Raw genomic sequence first — 18086 nt, forward strand, 5'->3', positions numbered from 1 at the left:
CCCAGCATTTTGCACAAGCTATATTGCAGTGGTTAAAAAAAAAATCTGTTTTCCAAAGTGTATGTAAACCTCAGACTTCAAGCATTTGTCCAATATATAGATGTGTTTTACTGCCTCAGTTTGTTTGAAAAGTGTGTTTGATCAGCTGCTGTGCTAACATAAGTGTGTGTGTGAGAGAGGTTCGACAAGAGGCTTCTAAATCTGTAAGACTTCGATGGACCACTGGAGGAGGAATCCCTTTACAGCACGCGCCCCCCTTGGCCAATGAGGAGGGTCGCCACCCAGACACATGGGGCAGGCCTCCCCAAAATAACCTGCGGCTACTGCACTGACAAATGTTTCTACTTTTACTGGTGACAGGTTGCCGTAGCTACTCGCCTCCACATTTTCCTGTAAACTTCAAGGTTAGCTGTGTGCGAGAAAAAGCGGGGAAGGCTGGGCAGCTGCCTGTGCGTCCCCAAGACTTTCCCAGGTGGCAGCGAGCTGAAGACTGGAATCTCCACCTTTCAGCACAGGTGCACCCTGAGGATTTACCAGTCCTTCACTGGGGGGCCAGCTGGGTTTATTCTGAAGGTAAAACACACCAGCCCCTAATTCAATTGTTCGCAGTGGATTGTCTTTTGGCATCGGCCCCCAGAAAATCTCACGCTGAGCCTCAAAAGTCTATTTCAGTTTGACCGTTACACTCCTATTTAATTAAATTATCTTAACCTGCATGCATGCATGCTGCTGTGGTTAGTCAGGGGGGGCTCTAAGCCTGCTATCTCACTCAGCACGGTCCCATTTATGATAATTATAGTTCGTGTTTGAGTCATTTGATTAATGTTTGTTGTGACTGATGAAAATCCTGATAACACAGGATGAGTGGCAATGCTTTTTTTTTTTTTTCTTTTGATTTTTTTCATGTAAGCCGACCCCTCGCTATTATTAGATATGACTCGGTGGGCTTGGAGCCTGTTTGCAAAGGATTAATGTACACAACAGCTGCAGCTTCAGGTCTGTTGGAAGGGCATCGCCGTCTGTCTTAATTGCACTGATTTGAGTGTCAGTAGCATGTGTGCACCCTATCTCATGTCTGTATTCAATAACTTGCTCATGACTAGTGTCAAAAAGTTGTGCGGAGTCTAAACGTCACTTAAGTGTGGGTGTGAGGTGGATGAGGGGGGGTTTAGAAAATGAAAAAAATAAAAGCGGAGAAGCTTGCCTGCATCCCATCAGATCTGGTGTCGGAGCATGAACCTGATACCCTGTCGAGGCTAGAGGAAGGTTGAATTTAAGCTAAAATAAAAAGCTATTTTTACCACATATCCACTGCTTTTAACTACAGTCACTATGCATCAAATATTTCACAATGTAAAATGTGAAGGGATGAAAACAAGAAAACCTCTGAGCATTAGTAATTAGCGACACTCGTGTATGTTTCATTTCACCTACTACAACAACTCTTTATGAATCAACTTCGTTCGATGAATAGATAAAAAGCTTGTTCCATAAGATCTCAGAAAATCCACCCTGAAATAAAGATAAAACTGGTTCTGCTTCGTGTCACTAAAGACAAAGACGTTTGAGAAGCTGGAACCAGGACATTTATGTTGGAATATAAGCACAACAAAATAAAATTGTTACTAATCATATGACTAATAATTTAACGTACCCTATCATCGAGACGCATGCTTGTTTTCTTATTAACGGCACAATAGATTTATAGAGCGTCTGAAACATATACTGGACTGTTCATTCATCAAATCGAACCCTTCAGTTAACTTTATATTTTAGCAGATTAAACTTTGATATTCAAGAAATGAGGTTTGACTCTCCAACAGCAAATTAACTCAGTTCATTTGACATATTGATGTTTGCCGTCTGTTTGTACTGAAGATTGACTGTATTACAACGACTATGGGGACCAAATATTCGCTTAAATGCACACAAGTTATCGTCTTAGGACACAGTGTGCAGGATTTCTCTCTTCTTTTAGTGGACGTCACTATTTGCACTCCTTTTAATAGTATATTTTGTGTTTATTTCAGCAACATGCAAGAGAACAACATCGACCAGCCACCCTCACTGTCTCAGCTCTTAAGGGAGAGCTACCTGGCCGAGGCCAGAGCCCAGCAGCGTCACAGCGAGATGAGCCGCTCCGATGCCTCGTCCTCACGCCTTCAAATCTACGGCTCGCTCAAAGGCAAGGCCGAGGACGCCATGAGCCACAATGATCCCCAATTCCCAGACCTGTCGGCCTTCCTTAGCCAAGAAGAGCTGGATGAGAGTGTGAACCTGGCCTGCCAGGCCATCGGACATGATCCCTGTGAGGAGAGGGCAGAGGTCAACGCCCCTGTCACGCCAGTAACCCCCTCCAGTGTCTCCTCAGCCTCAGTTTCTTCCTCTGCACCCCCTTCTGTTCCCTTCCTCAACCTGTCTCCTGCTCCTTTAGCTGCCCCTTCAACAGTGCCCTTCACTCAGCCAGAGTTTAAAGAACTGCCCGCAGCAAACACAACATTCACAGCTGACAGAAAGATGCACAAAGCGCCCACACGGCAGGACAACATGATCAGGAACAGCAGGGAGTCCAGCGAAGGATTCCACGACTACAACAGATCGGCGAGGAGCGCCCCATACGGTCTGGAGACCCAGTCCAAGAAGGAGTTCCTCAACAAGGCAGCAGATTTCATCGAGGAGCTCTCCTCCCTCTTCAAGGCCAACAGCTCCAAACGGGTACGACCGAGGACCTGCAAAACCCACAGGAGCAGGAGCCAGAACAAGACCCAGAACGATGAGATCGTTTACCCCCTCGCCTCTGACAACAGGGAGCGCTCCGTCATGCCCGGGGAGGTGGAGGTGGAGGTGGAGAAGGAAAGACCCAGTCCTGTCGTTAGCCACCAGCCAGTGGTCCAGCTGGACTCTGGGACCGGACACGTGGAGTTTCAGGACTTCAGGATTACCGAGGAGCCACAGTACAACAGTGTGCCCCAGGAAGCGGAGGAAGAGGCTGAAAGCTTTGCCTTGACAGAAACTCCATACCCAGAGGAGCCAGTGTGTGAGCCTCCTCAATTCATCCAGAAACTGAAAAGCAGGGAGGTTCCTGAGGGCAGCAAGGTGCAGTTAGACTGCATTGTGAGAGGGCTTCCTGTGCCTGAAGTGCGGTAAGGAAACAGTCATTTTCTAAAGCTCAAGGAGTCTTTTGTTTATGCAATGAAGTGCAGGTTTTACCTTTAAAAAAAAGTAACTCTTGAAACAGTGTGCTGTGAGATTGTGTCGGCAGGGACTTTTTGCAGCGTAGTCAAGGATGAGAGGCTTTTGTTGCTTTGTACTTCTGCTCCACTACAGCTCCAGTACTGTACATTTATTTGACAGTCTTTACACAAAAAGCTTATACTCAAAAATGTAGTGCATTTTCATAAATTTAACAACATTATTTAATTATTCTGCTAACTAGACCTCTAGCTGCAGCAGTAAACCTTAACTAATGTAGTTTAGCAGAGAGTTAATTTGTCTGAATATTGAGTATTTTGACTTTAATTTGAATTTATTTTGCATTAATGCTTCTTTAACCGTTTCCTGACACCTTTAACTTATTGCTTATTATAAATTATAATCCTCCATCTTCTATACCATATATAATATTTCATTTGACAGATCGAGAGAGATTGAGAATATAACGTACTGTTCATGTGTTGGTATTTTGCTCTTATGTGTTCTGACCTGTATCTGCATCTGATCTGTGTCATGCGTCAGTGACACCTGCACGTCATCGTATCTGTGCTGATCAGTTTATATTTCAGCTGTGATGTGTCCTGCTCGGGACATATCTGTGTGTCACCTCAAGATCAGAACTATTTCTGGTGTGTTTTATGCATTTGTAGGTGTGATTATCAGCCGGACAGTGTTTGACTGATACGTTTGTCATAAAGATTGATTCCTGTCTGCATCTGAAGCTCTGATCATACTGACGTCTTAGAAGCGCGAGGATGAAAAATGCAGAGTTTTCTCAGGAGATCCAAACAGAAGTGACATGTGACAACAGCCGACAGCTGATTCTGAATGGCATGAGTGTGTGTTTGTGTAGGTGTGTGTGTTTGTGTGTGGTCAGGGGAGCAAATGATAATCGCTCTGTTTTAGGAAGTCATCCTAATTATTAATTATCTGCAGGCACAATGTGCTAGAACATGAGGTGGATTTACACATCAAGGGATTCGGTTTAAATGCTTCGGTGTCGGGGGGGAAGCAGAACAAATTCTAAAAGCAATCTTCAACAGCAATAACTATTAAAAAAAAAAAGCATAAGACAAACGTTAAATGTGGCATTTATGTTTGATATGTTTTAATCTGCTAATTCCCTCAGAACGCAGCATAAGAGAGGCTTGAAAGGGTGAATTTGATTTGTCAGACTATAGGGGGCATGGGCTTGTTATTCCTACTGAACATTGTTGAGCCACTAACTTATACTTGTCCAGGGAGAATGTTGCTCCCGGCCATTTTTAGACCGGACAGGCAATGCGAGCTGTGGTCGCGTCTGATAATGGAACCGACTGAGCTCTTGATAGAAGCATGAAGACTTTGGTAAGATGATTTATACAGCGTTATAAGGTTTGTTGTTGTAATCTCTGAAGATCTGGTGTGAAGTGGTGTCTGCTTTAATTGTGACACTGTGGTCAAAGTTGGAACTAGTTTTTTTTTGTGTTTTATTAACCTTGACTACTTTTATTTACTTGACAGCGACATTTGTAGCTGGTTCTCATGCTGCCTCTCTGAGCGTCTGACTTAAGGGGGTCAAAATAGAGTTATCAGGTTTGTGTTTCCCATCTCTTCGCGGCGGTGTGCCGTGTCTTGTGTGTCAGGGTATAGCATTGTGTTTATCCTGAGTCTATGTTTAGCGTTGTGCGTACGAGATTGGGTCAGCCAGTCAGAGATCCCGGGCTCTGGGGGGAATCTCCTTGCCGGTTCTGAACTCCAGAGAGGGGGGGAAAATAGCCCAGACAGGTGCAGCGAGAGGGGTCTTTGCCCCCTCTGCTACTCATGCTTTCAATTTAGACCCTTACTCATTAAAAGTCACTCAGACAGGACACAGACGGGGCATCGTCCGTGTTGTGTCCACATAGGGGGAGCAGATCTCACCGGAAACTGCAGCAGAAATACCAAAGCTCAGATGAAGACTGAGTTTAGTTTGTTTGTGTTTAAAGTTTTGGGACATATTTGACTACGGGACAAAGTGGTGGTCAGGCATAAATATGATCATAATCTCGGTGACAGCAGTGGATGTGATTCATGGCGATATGATGACGTCCTGCCAGAGGGTAATACATCACCCCATTCCTGGTTGTTTATTGGCTGGATTTTATAAAGCTCCAGCGCCTCATCCTCTCAAAATAGAGGCCGCTGCATATGTTGCCGGTCGGGACTGAGAAAGAAGTTTGAGGTTTAACATTATTGTTTTACAAAGTAAGAAATAGACCGTTGCCAACTGCAACACCAGAGATTTTGGTAAAGTAGGGTAAGTGACATCTTCTCGAAATGCGTCATGTTTTAATTTGATATTCGTTGATGTGTAATTTAACACCATGAAATCATGGATTATAATATTAACTACTGGCTTTAAGATGCCGAAATGATATAACCTGGTTTATATCCAGACGCGCACCTTTCTGAGGATCATCTCTACAATCGTGTACCCAGGTATGACAGTTGACACATGACCCAGGATGACTTTAGATCAGCCGCTGTGTGCTCCTCATCCTCACAACATCAACAGTGCATTAAAGAGGGGGCGATAAACTGGCACGGCGAGGCAGTGTCGCTTCTTGTCTTACAGGGAAGAGGATAAGGCTTGCTCATCAAAACGTTTTCCTCTCGGCCTGCATAACTTTACTGATGGGACCGAGCCAGAATTAGTATTGGGGAAGTGAGAAAGACACCACATGGTACCAGTCTCATAGACACAATGTCAGAAGATTAAAGGGGAGGGGGGGGTAAAAGAGAAGTGTGATGACTGGGTTTTAAATAACAATGCCTGAGTAGGAGTTTTGAAATATCCTGAAATACTCGTTAAGTTACAAGTATTTGTATTTAGATCAACTGATGTGGAGAAAGAAGTAGATTACTCGCAGAAAACGGATCAACTTGCTCTTGCAGCTGAACTTACAGTGAAGTTCAGGGTAAAGATTTGTACAAATACCTGAGCATCCATCTATTAATAAAAGAAAACCATTGTGCATATAAGAAATTTGTTGCACCGGAAGCTAACAATGCTAATTCTCATTGCATGCCTTCAATTTCAGGTGGTTTTGTGAGGGCAAGGAGCTGGAGAACAGCCCCGACATTCAGATCGTCACCAATGGTGAGCTGCACTCTCTGATCATCGCAGAGGCGTTCGAGGAAGACACGGGACGCTACTCTTGCTTTGCGTCTAATTTCTACGGTACCGACTCCACGTCAGCCGAGATCTACGTCGAAGGTGATTCTTCTGTTTATTTCTCATTGCCGGTTTTACGAGGTCATGTAAAACGCCTCCTTAGTGATGGACGATGTTTGTTTCTGTTCTCCAGGTGCCTCCTCTTCGGACTCTGAGCCGGAGCAGCACTTTGAACATGTAGCCCAGTGAGTTTCTGACCTGTTTTCACTGTTAACCCCCTAAAAGAGATAAGATAAGAATGTGGACCGTAGCAACACTTTACACCAGTTTTCTTTTGTGATCCTCAAAGGCTGCAGAGGAACCAACCAAATACACTCTCATCCTTACCTCTATCATCAAGCCAAACTCTCCCTGCAGAGGAGGAAGACTTCGTATCATGCCAGCCTGCAGGAGCCAATGAAGAACCAGCAGAGGAGCTCTCCTCTCAAATAACGAACCAAGTAGTCCCAGAACCTCTTCTACCGGTCCAGATTTCTGCTTCTATACCTCCAGTCCCAGAACTCTCTCAAGTGGCTGTGGCATCCACAGCCCACCCCGTTCAGGAGGAGACAACACCGTTACCTGCGCAGGTGTTTTCTACTTCTTCAGTCGATACAGGACTTTCGGAAATCCACAGAGTCCTAACAGCTCCCCAAGTCATATCTGCACCACAGCCGGTACAGACGGCGATAGCTCCATCGCTGCCTCTAAACTCGGCTGTGCTGCCTGGCCCATCAGCTCCAGCACAAACAATCCAACCTGAGGTAGAATAATGCAAGTGTTTGCTTTTATTATACGTTTACTTTCATATATTTTGAGTTTCTGTGTTGTTTTTTTTAAATCTTCAGAGTCAAACTTCAACCCACAACTATCCACAAGGATTAAACGGGCAACCCATCATGGCCGCCCCTGTATTCACAAAGGTAGAGTCACTCACAGAAAGAAAGCTGCAGTGTGTTATGCTTTATAGATGTAGTATACAGGCTGTCCTCTGTCAACAGAGCCTGCAGGACCTCCTTGCCTCAGAGGGCCAGCTGGTGGTGCTAGAGTGTCGTGTGAAGGGGTCGCCTTCACCTCGCGTTGACTGGTACAGGGAAGGAAAAATCATAAAGGACTCTCCGGATTTCAGGATCCTGCAGAAAAGTAAGCTCCGCTGCCGTGATACTGAACACTGAAACTGTTTCTTAGGAACCTTATTGTGCACCAAGAAAATGAAAAGGACGCTGTAACAAAAACCTGCATGCAAACATTTGCTTTTGGGCAAAGTAATTTGTTGTGACGGTGAAAAAACAAAAAACTTCTATCGTTAATATTGCTGTGAAAGATTTTAAGGGTTAAGGATGTGTGTGCAGCATAAATCTGCATTTCTAAAAAGGTTTCCTGTCATTGTGGAAATTGAGAAGCAGAATTATAATAAATACATGTTTTAAATGTAAAAGGAAAATAACAAAATGACAAGTAAGAGGTGTCTCGCGTTAACTGATTATGAAGTGACAGACACATGGACTGTGAAGCTTATTTACTGGAGGATTATTCTGATTCTGCTGCTTGTTTCTCTTTCAGAGCCCAGATCTCCAGCTGAATCAGGTACATATTTCGCCATGTCCTCATCTGTCAAAACCAAGCGTGTTGACAACATCATAGCAGCTGCCTGTCTGCATACGATGCTGCAGTGTGTACATATTACTCTGCTGAAGTGTTTATAGTCCTTGGCGGAGGCTTCTGCTCTTCTTCTGTACATAAGCCAGGGCTGCTTTTCCCTGAATCTGGACCATATAAGGTAGCTTCTCATCCTGTGTCAAACCACCATGGCAGATCACTTCAACCTGCCTTAGTTTCATACAGCAGACTCTCAGCACCAGTGATCCCGAGAAACCTCATTGCAGAGCATTGTGAACAAGTCATGCCATGTTTCTCTGCTGCACTGGGACACTGTTAGAAGTTAATATGATGCAATTGTAGAATGTCAAACCTAATGATGTGAGTATCATCTTTTCTCCCTTTCCCTCTAGAGGAAATATGCACTCTGGTCATTGCTGAGGTCTTTCCTGAGGATTCGGGGGTGTTTACTTGTACAGCAAACAACAAGTATGGAACCGTGTCTAGCACTGCTGCACTGAGGGTCAAAGGTAAAGCTCATCTTTCACTTCACAGAAACATTTAATTCTAGCATTCAAATGTGTATATATCAATGTTTCTGTTTGTCCTCAGGCAATGGCAGCAACAGCAACCACGTGCGGCCTTTGAATAGTTTAATGGTGAAGCCTGGTCCAATGCAAGAGCATTTCCCATCAGCTCCTGCTGTGAACCCTCAACTAGAGGTTGCTGTGACCAGCACCATCAAGCCCCACTCCAGCACCATTCGCCTAGATCCTCTCGTCTCTAGCAGCTTACGCCTGGACCCCTTAAACACCAGCACCCTTCGTCTGGACCCCAACAGCTCTAGCATGTTGCGTCCAGATCCTCTTCGCACCAGCCTGCCCAGTCTGGAACCCTCCAGTCTGACCAGCAGCTCCAGCCTGAACACCCGCAGCACCAGCACCCCAAACTTAGATCCCCTCTACCTCCACCAGGACCCTCTTGGATCCAGTGCAACACATCCAGAATCACAGAGTGGCAGACAGTATCTGTCCTACCCAAGACCCTTTGTTGCTTCATCTGCAACTGAGACGTCAGCTGCGCAGGAGGTGCCTAGACCCTCAGTGACATCGCCTGACACAAGCCCAAAAGTGAAGGGCTCCCCAAACCACCTGAATGGGACCCCCGTTGTGGTACCCCTGCCTGATCCTCCTCCTAACTCCTGCCTAAAGACAGGCACTCTGTCAAACCACAAACACTCACGTTCCGGCTCCAGAGTCGGCCTGCGCGTGCACTTCAAACTGCCCGAGGATGAGGAAGAGGAGCAAAGTGACGCATCCTTCCACTCTGACGAAGACGTCGATCAGGCGTCAGCCAACAAAGAGCCACCACCTGTGCTGGCTAAACCCAAGCTGTGAGTAGAGCAAAGAGAAAACAACCACATGTAGACGAGTCACTGAAAATAAAATAAAAACTTATCAAAAAAAAGAAGTCCACAGATGGAGATTATGAACCGAGGTTACCCAAATATTAGGATACATTCTTTTTAGTTTACTAAAGCGAGTGATAAATGTGTTAACAAGCTTAGAGGAGGTGGGAGGTTCCTGCACCACTGGCGCAGATTGCAGCTGTAATCATTTCGATTCATAAAAGACTGCGTGAGGACTTCAAATGTGGACCGTCCCGCTTTCGAAAACAAAGGATGGCATTTTTTATTTGTAAGTTTGCTCCTTTGTATTCGTGTTAGTCTAGTATTTCAGACAGTGCCGTAAATCAAACCTTGTTTTGTCATTTACTGTTATTTTTAAGTGGATAAATGTGATAAATTAGTCTGACGTTGAGTGAATTTGCTGTAATTAGATGATGAATAAAAGCAAAAACATCCTGTTAATGTGACACTTGCTTATATCTTTTTCACCTCATACTCCTACTCCCTTATTGTACTTATTTATCTTTCTATGCTTTAAGTAAGTTTATTTCCTTTTTAATTAAGTTTAGTTGTTTATTTTAGTTGAGTGTAAGGAACTCGCAAAGTAATCATTTCATTACTCGGTGTATATGACACTAAACTTCCTTGAATCTTGAATCTTTAAAGGGAAAGCTGAAAGTGTCCTTAGCTGGGACACTGTTGTTTGGAGGCTACTTGTTGGTAGCCCATAAAAGGGCAGAGTATTCTTCATGCTGACTTTGGCTCATTCCTGCCGGGGTTCGCTGCATGGACTTAATTTATGAGAACGCAGCACCGAGCCTCGCTCTCATTTTCACCATGTATAGTTTTAGTTTTCGTCGTCTCATTTTGCTTGTTTTGCCTGATCGACAGGGCCCCGGCTCAGCTCCAGCTGCTGCACAACCAGGTCCTGATGGAGCAGCAGCAGGACACTGAACCTCCGACCCACACCCGCACCCAGCCTAAACCCGAGCCCCCATTCCAGGTCCAGATCCAACCCGAGGTCCAAAGCTCCCACGAAGGTCCGCTGTGGTCCCCCAGAATGCACCGTGAACAACCACCTTTCCAGACGTACCTTAACACGACGACAACCCCGCAGCGCGTACCCCACTCTGTACCTGCTCTGACCACCACACCCCCTTCTCCTTCTCTGACATCTTCTCCATCACTCAACCCCACCTTTTCACCTCTTCTCAACACGTCTACTGCTCCTCCTTTCAGCTCACCTCCCTCTGTTCCTCAGTTCAAGACAACTTCCATGGTGACCTCTCCTCCACCTGCCCCACAGCTGAACACAGCTCCTTATTTCAGTACAGCACCCGTATCCCAGATGAACACCATCCATGCCTCCCACCTCAACTTCTCCCCTGCAGCTCTTGCCAGAACTGCACCCACGGCCCAGTTCTACTCTCCTCCCGCACCAAAGCTAAGCACAGTCCCGACAGATTCAACCTCGGCCATACCGCAGATCACATCCCCCGCTCCGCTGTTGAGAAGCACCCACGCCTCACTCATGAATCTCAACGCCATCTCCAACACCTTCAACTACGCCCGGCCTAAGGAGTTCATAGCCGCTCAGCCCTTCTCACCAGCCAGAAGTCCTTCCCCCACAGAATCCCCGGTGCCTCTGCTCCATGAGCTGGCCGCTGAGTTCAACTCCTCCGCAGCCAGCTCCCCTACGATCCCACCATTCCCCCCTCCGCCCAGGATCTTCCCCACGAGAGTGCTCAAGTCTCCCACCAGCCCCCCGTCCCTCATCTCCTCGCCTACGCCAGGATCAGCACCATTCCATAATAGCGTGTTCGCCCTGCGAGCCCAGTCGCCACCACAAGCCCCTTCTCCCACCTCCAGCAGCTCCACCCCCAGCCCCATTCAAAACCCTGTAGCCTTCCTCAGCTCCGTCCTGCCGTCGCTGTCCCACAGTCAGCCCACCAACTCAATGGGCCTGCCTAAGGGAGCTCCATTAGGGTACGCCTTCTCTGACAGTCTAACACAAAGATTTTGGACTGCTGCACATTTGATTTTTGATTTTTATTGCACATTTGTCTCTTCAGGCTACCAAAAAAGGCGCCCAAGATGCGTCCGCCGTCAGCTGAAGAACTCCGGGAGAGCAGAGAAACGCTCCTCCACGACATCGAGAAGAAGCTGAACTTTAAAGACGAGACTCCACGTTTTACTCATCAACAGGTACCAAGTTGTTGTTTTTTTGTGCTTGCATAAGTAAATATTTAGCTCAGTCGAGTCAGAAGGTGGATTCCTGTGATTCTTTAGTTGATTTACGTTTCCATTGCATCCCTACGCACTTAGATATCAGAGTAGTGTGTGCATATGAATGCCAGTGATGGTCAGTTTGAAATAATAGTATGTGATCGCTAGTTTTTAACTAACCAACTGTTTCAGTTTAGTCTTTTTTTTTTTAGCTTTCTACATGTATACATTCATATACACCAATCAGCCATAACATTATGACCATTGACAGGAGAAGTAAATAATATTGACCATCTGTGTGTGGATGTTACTGTAGCACCAACCCCATAGCAATGACACTCCTTGATGGCAGCAGCCATCCCCAGCAGGATGCAGCCTGACGCAGGAACACACACGAAAAGGAACAACTCAATAAAAACATGAAGAACAGCACAAGGTGTTGACCTGGCCTCCAAATTCACTAGATCCCAAACTAATCAAGTATCTGTGGGATGATCCACAGAGGCCCCCTCCCCTCAACCTATAGGACCCAAAGGTCTCCCACTAACAACATCTTGTTTCCAGACACCACAGGACACCCTCAGAAGGCCCATGTTCATTCTCTGATGAGTCACAACTGTTTTGGAGGCACAAGGAAGACCTACACAATATTAAGAAGTTGGTCATAATGATATGCCTTATCGGTGTATACTATATGTATATATATGTATGTATACAATCATGAGATGATTGTCTCTCAATAGATATTTAAGAATGTAAAATCTTAAGTCACTCAGTTTGACTCGGAGGCAATGATGAACTAGTTTAGTGTCGACCATCATTCCCTCGCCATTCATTCATTCATTCATTCATTCATTCATAGTGTCTCCATGTACTTTAACAACATATGCATGCTAATAACAACAGCTTGCGTGTTACTCCATCAGTATATGTTTGTGTGTTACAGTTAGTGTGTCTTTGTTGTTCATCATCCATCCCTATCCTCTCATAGAAGCCGAGTAATGAGGGGAAAACAGCGAGCAGACCCCTTGGACCAAACATTCCTGCTACTGTCATTAACTATGATGAGGTACAAGGATCTTCCCAAGCACTGCTTTGCTCGAGGCTGAATGGGTTATTATTATAACGTTTCGGACCGAGACTATGGAACTTTTGGATCTTCTCATACACTTATCTAAACACCACGGTTAATTAATATCTCTAATCAAGCCTTCAAGCTTCTGTTAACTAATACATAACCTGCACGTATAAACTAAACTAAATCTAAGGGTTACAAGTCATTAAGCTGTTGGTTATTATATGAAGCTTGCAGCCCAGTTTTTACAGATTTTAATCTAGATTGTCCCTAAAAAACTATTACTTTTAATTTTGCTGGTTGCAACTCACAAGCATCCATATTATCCTTGCATATAACTTCAGTCATCTCTTCATAGCTTTGTCTTTTTAAAGGTACAATGAGGTATTTACCGATTGCTGTTTCAAACATGCACCCTCCTCCCTGGATCAACAAACAAGAGAGAGTTTGGGTTTGGTGGAGCTAGAGCATACATGAAGAGAGGGAGCGGCGTTGGCAAGAACAAAACAGTAAATTAGAGAAAAACATTATTTTCAGCTTGTTTCAAGGTGGTTACGTTCTAAAGCACAATAAAACACGGCCACGCTGCCGCACAACCATGCAAGAGGGTGTTGTATTATCAGCTGAAGTGCATCGCTGGAGATTTGCTGGGAGCTATGCTATCCAATGTCCAGAACACATCAAAATAAAAAGAAAGTAAGAAGAAAATGAGAAAATACAGACAGAGGGCAGATTCTCAGCCAATATATAGAACCCCACACACTTCTAGTGGTTCATAAGTGGTAATTGAGATGGATTACTTTTATATAAGTATGTTGTTTTTCAGGGAAATGAATATACCTTTTAATATAATATACATATAATAATCAAATACGGTGCTTAATGTCTAAAGATCGTGTATTTCACCTTCAGAGTATCTTCCTCTGTTCTCTGTTTTACCCTCAGTCTTATTTGGTTTGGTTGGATGAGCAAAATGTTTGACCAACCAGGAGTGATCTTGTCAGACAGATGTCGCTGCATGAGCCTTATCATCAAGTGGTTTAAAGTCATAATCTGTATTATGTTGTTAATATAGATTGTGACTTTATTGCCACTGCTACATGATAAACATGTCGTCTCATGTTCCTGGTTACTGCATTCCTTTCTTACATCAGTGCATTAAGCTTCCGTGTAACATGTGGGAGGGGGCGGGCGGCAACGCGACCGTCGTGGCTACTTTTATGCAGTGGTTTTCCTCTTCCAGGAGTACAAAGTGTCCAATTTTGAGCAAAGGCTAATGAGCGAGATTGAGTTCCGCTTGGAGCGGACGCCGGTGGAGGAGTCGGACGATGAGGTGCAGCACGACGACGTGCCCTCCGGGAAATGCATTGCGCCCATTTTTGACAAGAAGCTTAAGAACTTCCGGGCGATGGAAGGCGTGCCTGTCACGTTCTCCTGTAAAGTAGTGGGAATCCCGCTCCCGAAGGTGAGAGGTCAACAGAAACAACCACAGAAACAACATCACTATCTTTCCCTTTCCACCGTCACCCTTATCATTCACACCTGCGCCTTTCATCAGGTTTACTGGTTCAAGGACGGAAAGCAGATCTTGAGGAAGAACGTCCACTACAAGAAGATAAGAGAGGGGGACGGGACCTGTGCTTTACACATAGAGTCCACGACCGGCGATGACGATGGCAACTACACCATCATGGCAGCTAATCCACAGGTTCATTCTCGCTTGGTGTCACCTCCTTCTCTCTAGCTGCTCTATGTCTGATTTGTGATTTGACGTTTAATGTTTATCAGGGACGAATCAGCTGCTCGGGTCACTTGATAGTGCAAACAGGACCTCCGCGAAACCGACTGACGCCCATTCACTCTCAGAGGTGAGCCGGCCCGAGTGTGCAATGTGAGCTGGGGACGTGAGCGGAATCAATCTGCAGCATGTGGAAACAAAAATGACGATGAGGAAAAATTTTCCTCCTGGACGATAATAACATTATGATAACCCTTCACTTTAATTTGAGTCAAGCATTTAGAGGAACAAAGCAACGCTCAGTAATACAACATAGGACAATTACAACGTCTCAAACACATACAAACACGTTCATCAAACTATAAGCAGGCTAGTGTCTATGTACTGGCTGGAAATGCTAAATTTGGAGGCTGACAAATAAATCATATGGATTGGTGTCAGCATGTCTGTGTTTTTGTGTTCAGGGTGCGCTCTCGCATACAGGAGGTTGAAAGCGAGCAAACCCAGGAGCGTTTTTTCCAGCCTCACTTCCTCCAGGCTCCAGGGGACATGCTGGCTCACGAGGGACGACTGTGCAGACTAGATTGTAAGGTAGGTAGCAGGTCCTTGTGTCAGTAAATTGACCGGAGTTGCCTCGTATTATTGTGAGCCTCGTTTGTTTTCCCAGGTGAGTGGTCTACCCAACCCAGAGCTGATGTGGCTCGTCAATGGGATGCCAATCTATCCAGACTACTTCCACAAGATGCTGGTGCGGGAGAACGGCGTCCATTCCCTGGTCATTGACCCCCTGACGCAGAATGATGCCGGCACGTACACCTGCATCGCAAGCAACAAAGCGGGACAGAGCTCCTTTAGTCTGGAACTGAAAGTTGTTGGTGAGGACTGGATGCTGGATGATCAGTGACTTTCAGCTGACATGCCCCATGTCTTGTTTGGACGTTTCATTAGTGTAACTCTTATCTGCTTTAGAAAAAGAGAAGAAGCACCCTCCACAGTTTCTGGAGAAGCTGCAGAACATGGGTATTCCTGAGGGGACTCCAGTGAGGCTGGAGTGTCGTGTGGTGGGTATGCCCGCTCCGGTCATCTTCTGGAAGAAGGACAATGAGACCATTCCGAAAAATAAGGACAGAATCAGGTAAGCTTTGTCTCTCTCTAAGAAGCTGCCCAAGAGTTTAAGCAGGTACCCATGACTTTACACTGATCAGCCACGACATTAAAACTGTTGACAGGAGAAGTAAATAACATTGACCATCTTGTGACAATTCAATGTTCTGCTGGAATACTTTTGGATCTGGCATTCATCATGTTGATGTTACTTAGGCATGTACCACCCACCTAGACCAGACCAGGCACCCCCACCCCATAGCAATGACACTCCTTGATGGCAGCAGTCATCCCCAGCAGTATGCAGCCTGACACAGGCACACAAAAACGGTTTAGGAAGAACAGCACAAGGTGTTGACCTGGCCTCCAAATTCACTAGATCCCAAACTGATCAAGTATCTGTGGGATGATCCACAGAGGCCCCTCCCCTCAACCCATAGGACCCAAAGGCCCCCCACTAACAACATTCTGTTGCCAGACACCACAGGACATCCTCAGAAGGTGCATGTCCATTCTCTGATGAGTCCCAACTGTTTTGGAGGCACAAGGAGGACCTGCACAATATTAGGAAGCTGGTTGTAATGTTATGTCCGATCAGTATAGCTGTTTGGACATTTGTTGCATAATGTACACCCCTCTTTCTTCTGCAAATTTCCTGTCTGCCATCTGATGAAGTCAAAAATGCAAAACAAAATGACACTCCATGACTTCTAGAACAAGAATAAATTTTCCATTATGTTTATATTTCAGCGTGACCCAAGATGCCACAGGATATGTGTGCCTCCTTATCCAGCCAACAAGAAAAGAGGATGCAGGCTGGTACACGGTGTCGGCGAAAAACGAGGCTGGAGTCATATCTTGCACCTGCAGACTTGATATCTATGGTAAATATTCTGTGTAGCCGTGTAAGTACCAGCTTTAGTAAAAAAAACATCTGCCACATTTTCATGATGTCAGCCTGTGAGGTAACACCAGCTAACTGCTGCGCCTTCAGCACAGTGGCATCAGAACATCCCTGCGCCCATGAAGAAGGCTCTGCGTACAGGCAGCCGCTACGCCGCCCTGACGGGCCAGGGGCTCGACATCAGGTCAGCCTTCCCCACGTCGGACAACAGCCCCATCCTGTTCTCCAGCTCCCCTCCTGAGGCCACGATGGAGAGCGAGGAGCTGTGAATGCCGCAGCACGGGGAGACCCTCGGAGGGCTTTCCTGCACCTTCTGTGACCTCCCAGACGTCGGAACAGTAGAGGGCTCAAAGGAGAGCGTTTGTCTGAGGGCATATTTTGTGTGATGCATTTGAAGTGGTACATTCAGATTAGAACGACAACGATTTATTGTGTTACAGCTATCGACATTGATAGTGGGTTTGTCACCATTCCTATTTACTCAAGTCATTTGAAGAGTGTCTCACATACAGATTTAAAAAATAATAATAATACTAACAGATTTGCAAAGTCTTAGCTCATGAGCCATCGGCGGAGTTTAATATTGTCTTGTGACAGGTTTGATTGAGGTTGATGAATGTTGGCGAAAACAGCTGATTCTTAATTGTCCAGTTCTCATTAAGTGGTCGTAGCACCACCGCTTACGTTTCACCGCCAGTCACATAAACCTGCACTGGTAGCAACAGTTTATTTTAAATTTTATATTGATATTCTTTAGTAGTTATCAGAAATAGTACATTAGTAGGCATTTGAATGTGTAATTTAGATGAGAGTTTGTTTAAATAAAAATAAATGGCTCCAGCAGGGTGGGATTCTTTCTACATTTAAACTAAATTATTTCTTGAAGTTCATCACTGGTTCACATTTTGTTTTGGCACCATGTTTTTCATGCGCACGCATGCCGATGACGGTTAGATGTGACTAAACGAACGCACCTTCTCATGATCGGAAATACTGCTGTGATGTCTCATTGGTGGCTTGTAGCTGAAACACTGAAAACACTTTTATGTTTTTGAGGTGATTTAATTGATCTCCTCGCGTACACAGAGGAACAGAGGAGTCACATTTGACTAAAGAGTCTCCAGAGTCTGTTGGGACGGGCCTTTTGCTTTAGAGGTGGTTCTTATGAATGGATTTAAAGTCATTTTGAAAAGATACTGAAAAAAAAAACGTTTGAAAGCACATATTTAACTGATGTAAAGTTGCACATTGTAAAATAGTTTTGTCCTCCTCAGAATAAAGTTATATTTATTCAAGAGTGACTTGTCGTCCTTGCGGGAACAAGTGGTTTTGACAGCGGTTAAAGTCATTCCCCTCCGTCCTGTCTCGTTCATGATAATTCATATTTCAGAATATCATCCCCCATCAAAGAGGAACCTAAAAAAATCCACATTTGTTGCGAGGCCTTGTTTTGAATATGCTGTAATCAGACCCTATTAGCTCAAACGGGAAAGCTCGGGAGCCAATTAAGCATTGCTAATGAGTCCAATTAGAGGGGATGAGAGTTCAAATAGGCAGAAAATTACATTCACCTTATGTGACCTAATTATACTCACAGCCTCATCTGACCAGCTGCCAGGCCTACTTGTTAACGGGGTGCTGTGT

At 45.1% G+C, this 18086-nt stretch overlaps 1 protein-coding gene across 1 annotated transcript; it reads left to right on the forward strand.

Annotated features, from left to right (window-relative positions):
- The first annotated feature begins 1768 nt into the window (after window positions 1–1768).
- On the forward strand, window positions 1769–17001 carry mypn (myopalladin). Its single transcript, XM_084562394.1, has 20 exons — window positions 1769–3143; window positions 6276–6451; window positions 6543–6594; window positions 6699–7152; window positions 7237–7311; window positions 7390–7531; window positions 7952–7975; window positions 8401–8517; window positions 8600–9380; window positions 10287–11381; window positions 11468–11600; window positions 12613–12690; window positions 13940–14161; window positions 14255–14404; window positions 14485–14564; window positions 14899–15025; window positions 15102–15309; window positions 15404–15569; window positions 16289–16422; window positions 16533–17001. The coding sequence occupies exons 1-20, from the start codon at window positions 1900–1902 to the stop codon at window positions 16709–16711; spliced, it is 5637 nt and encodes a 1878-aa protein (XP_084418520.1). The 5' UTR covers window positions 1769–1899; the 3' UTR covers window positions 16712–17001.
- Window positions 17002–18086: the final 1085 nt, after the last annotated feature.

The sequence above is a fragment of the Chelon labrosus genome (assembly GCF_963514085.1).
Source record: "Chelon labrosus genome assembly, chromosome: 15".
Classification (NCBI taxonomy): domain Eukaryota; kingdom Metazoa; phylum Chordata; class Actinopteri; order Mugiliformes; family Mugilidae; genus Chelon; species Chelon labrosus.

Coding starts and splice junctions, on each gene's coding strand:
- mypn (XM_084562394.1), top strand. CDS start 1,900: ATGGGGACCAAATATTCGCTTAAATGCACACAAGTTATCGTCTTAGGA. Junction 11,601..12,612: donor CACGTTTTACTCATCAACAG/GTACCAAGTTGT, acceptor ATCCTCTCATAG/AAGCCGAGTAATGAGGGGAA. Junction 12,691..13,939: donor CTGTCATTAACTATGATGAG/GTACAAGGATCT, acceptor TTCCTCTTCCAG/GAGTACAAAGTGTCCAATTT.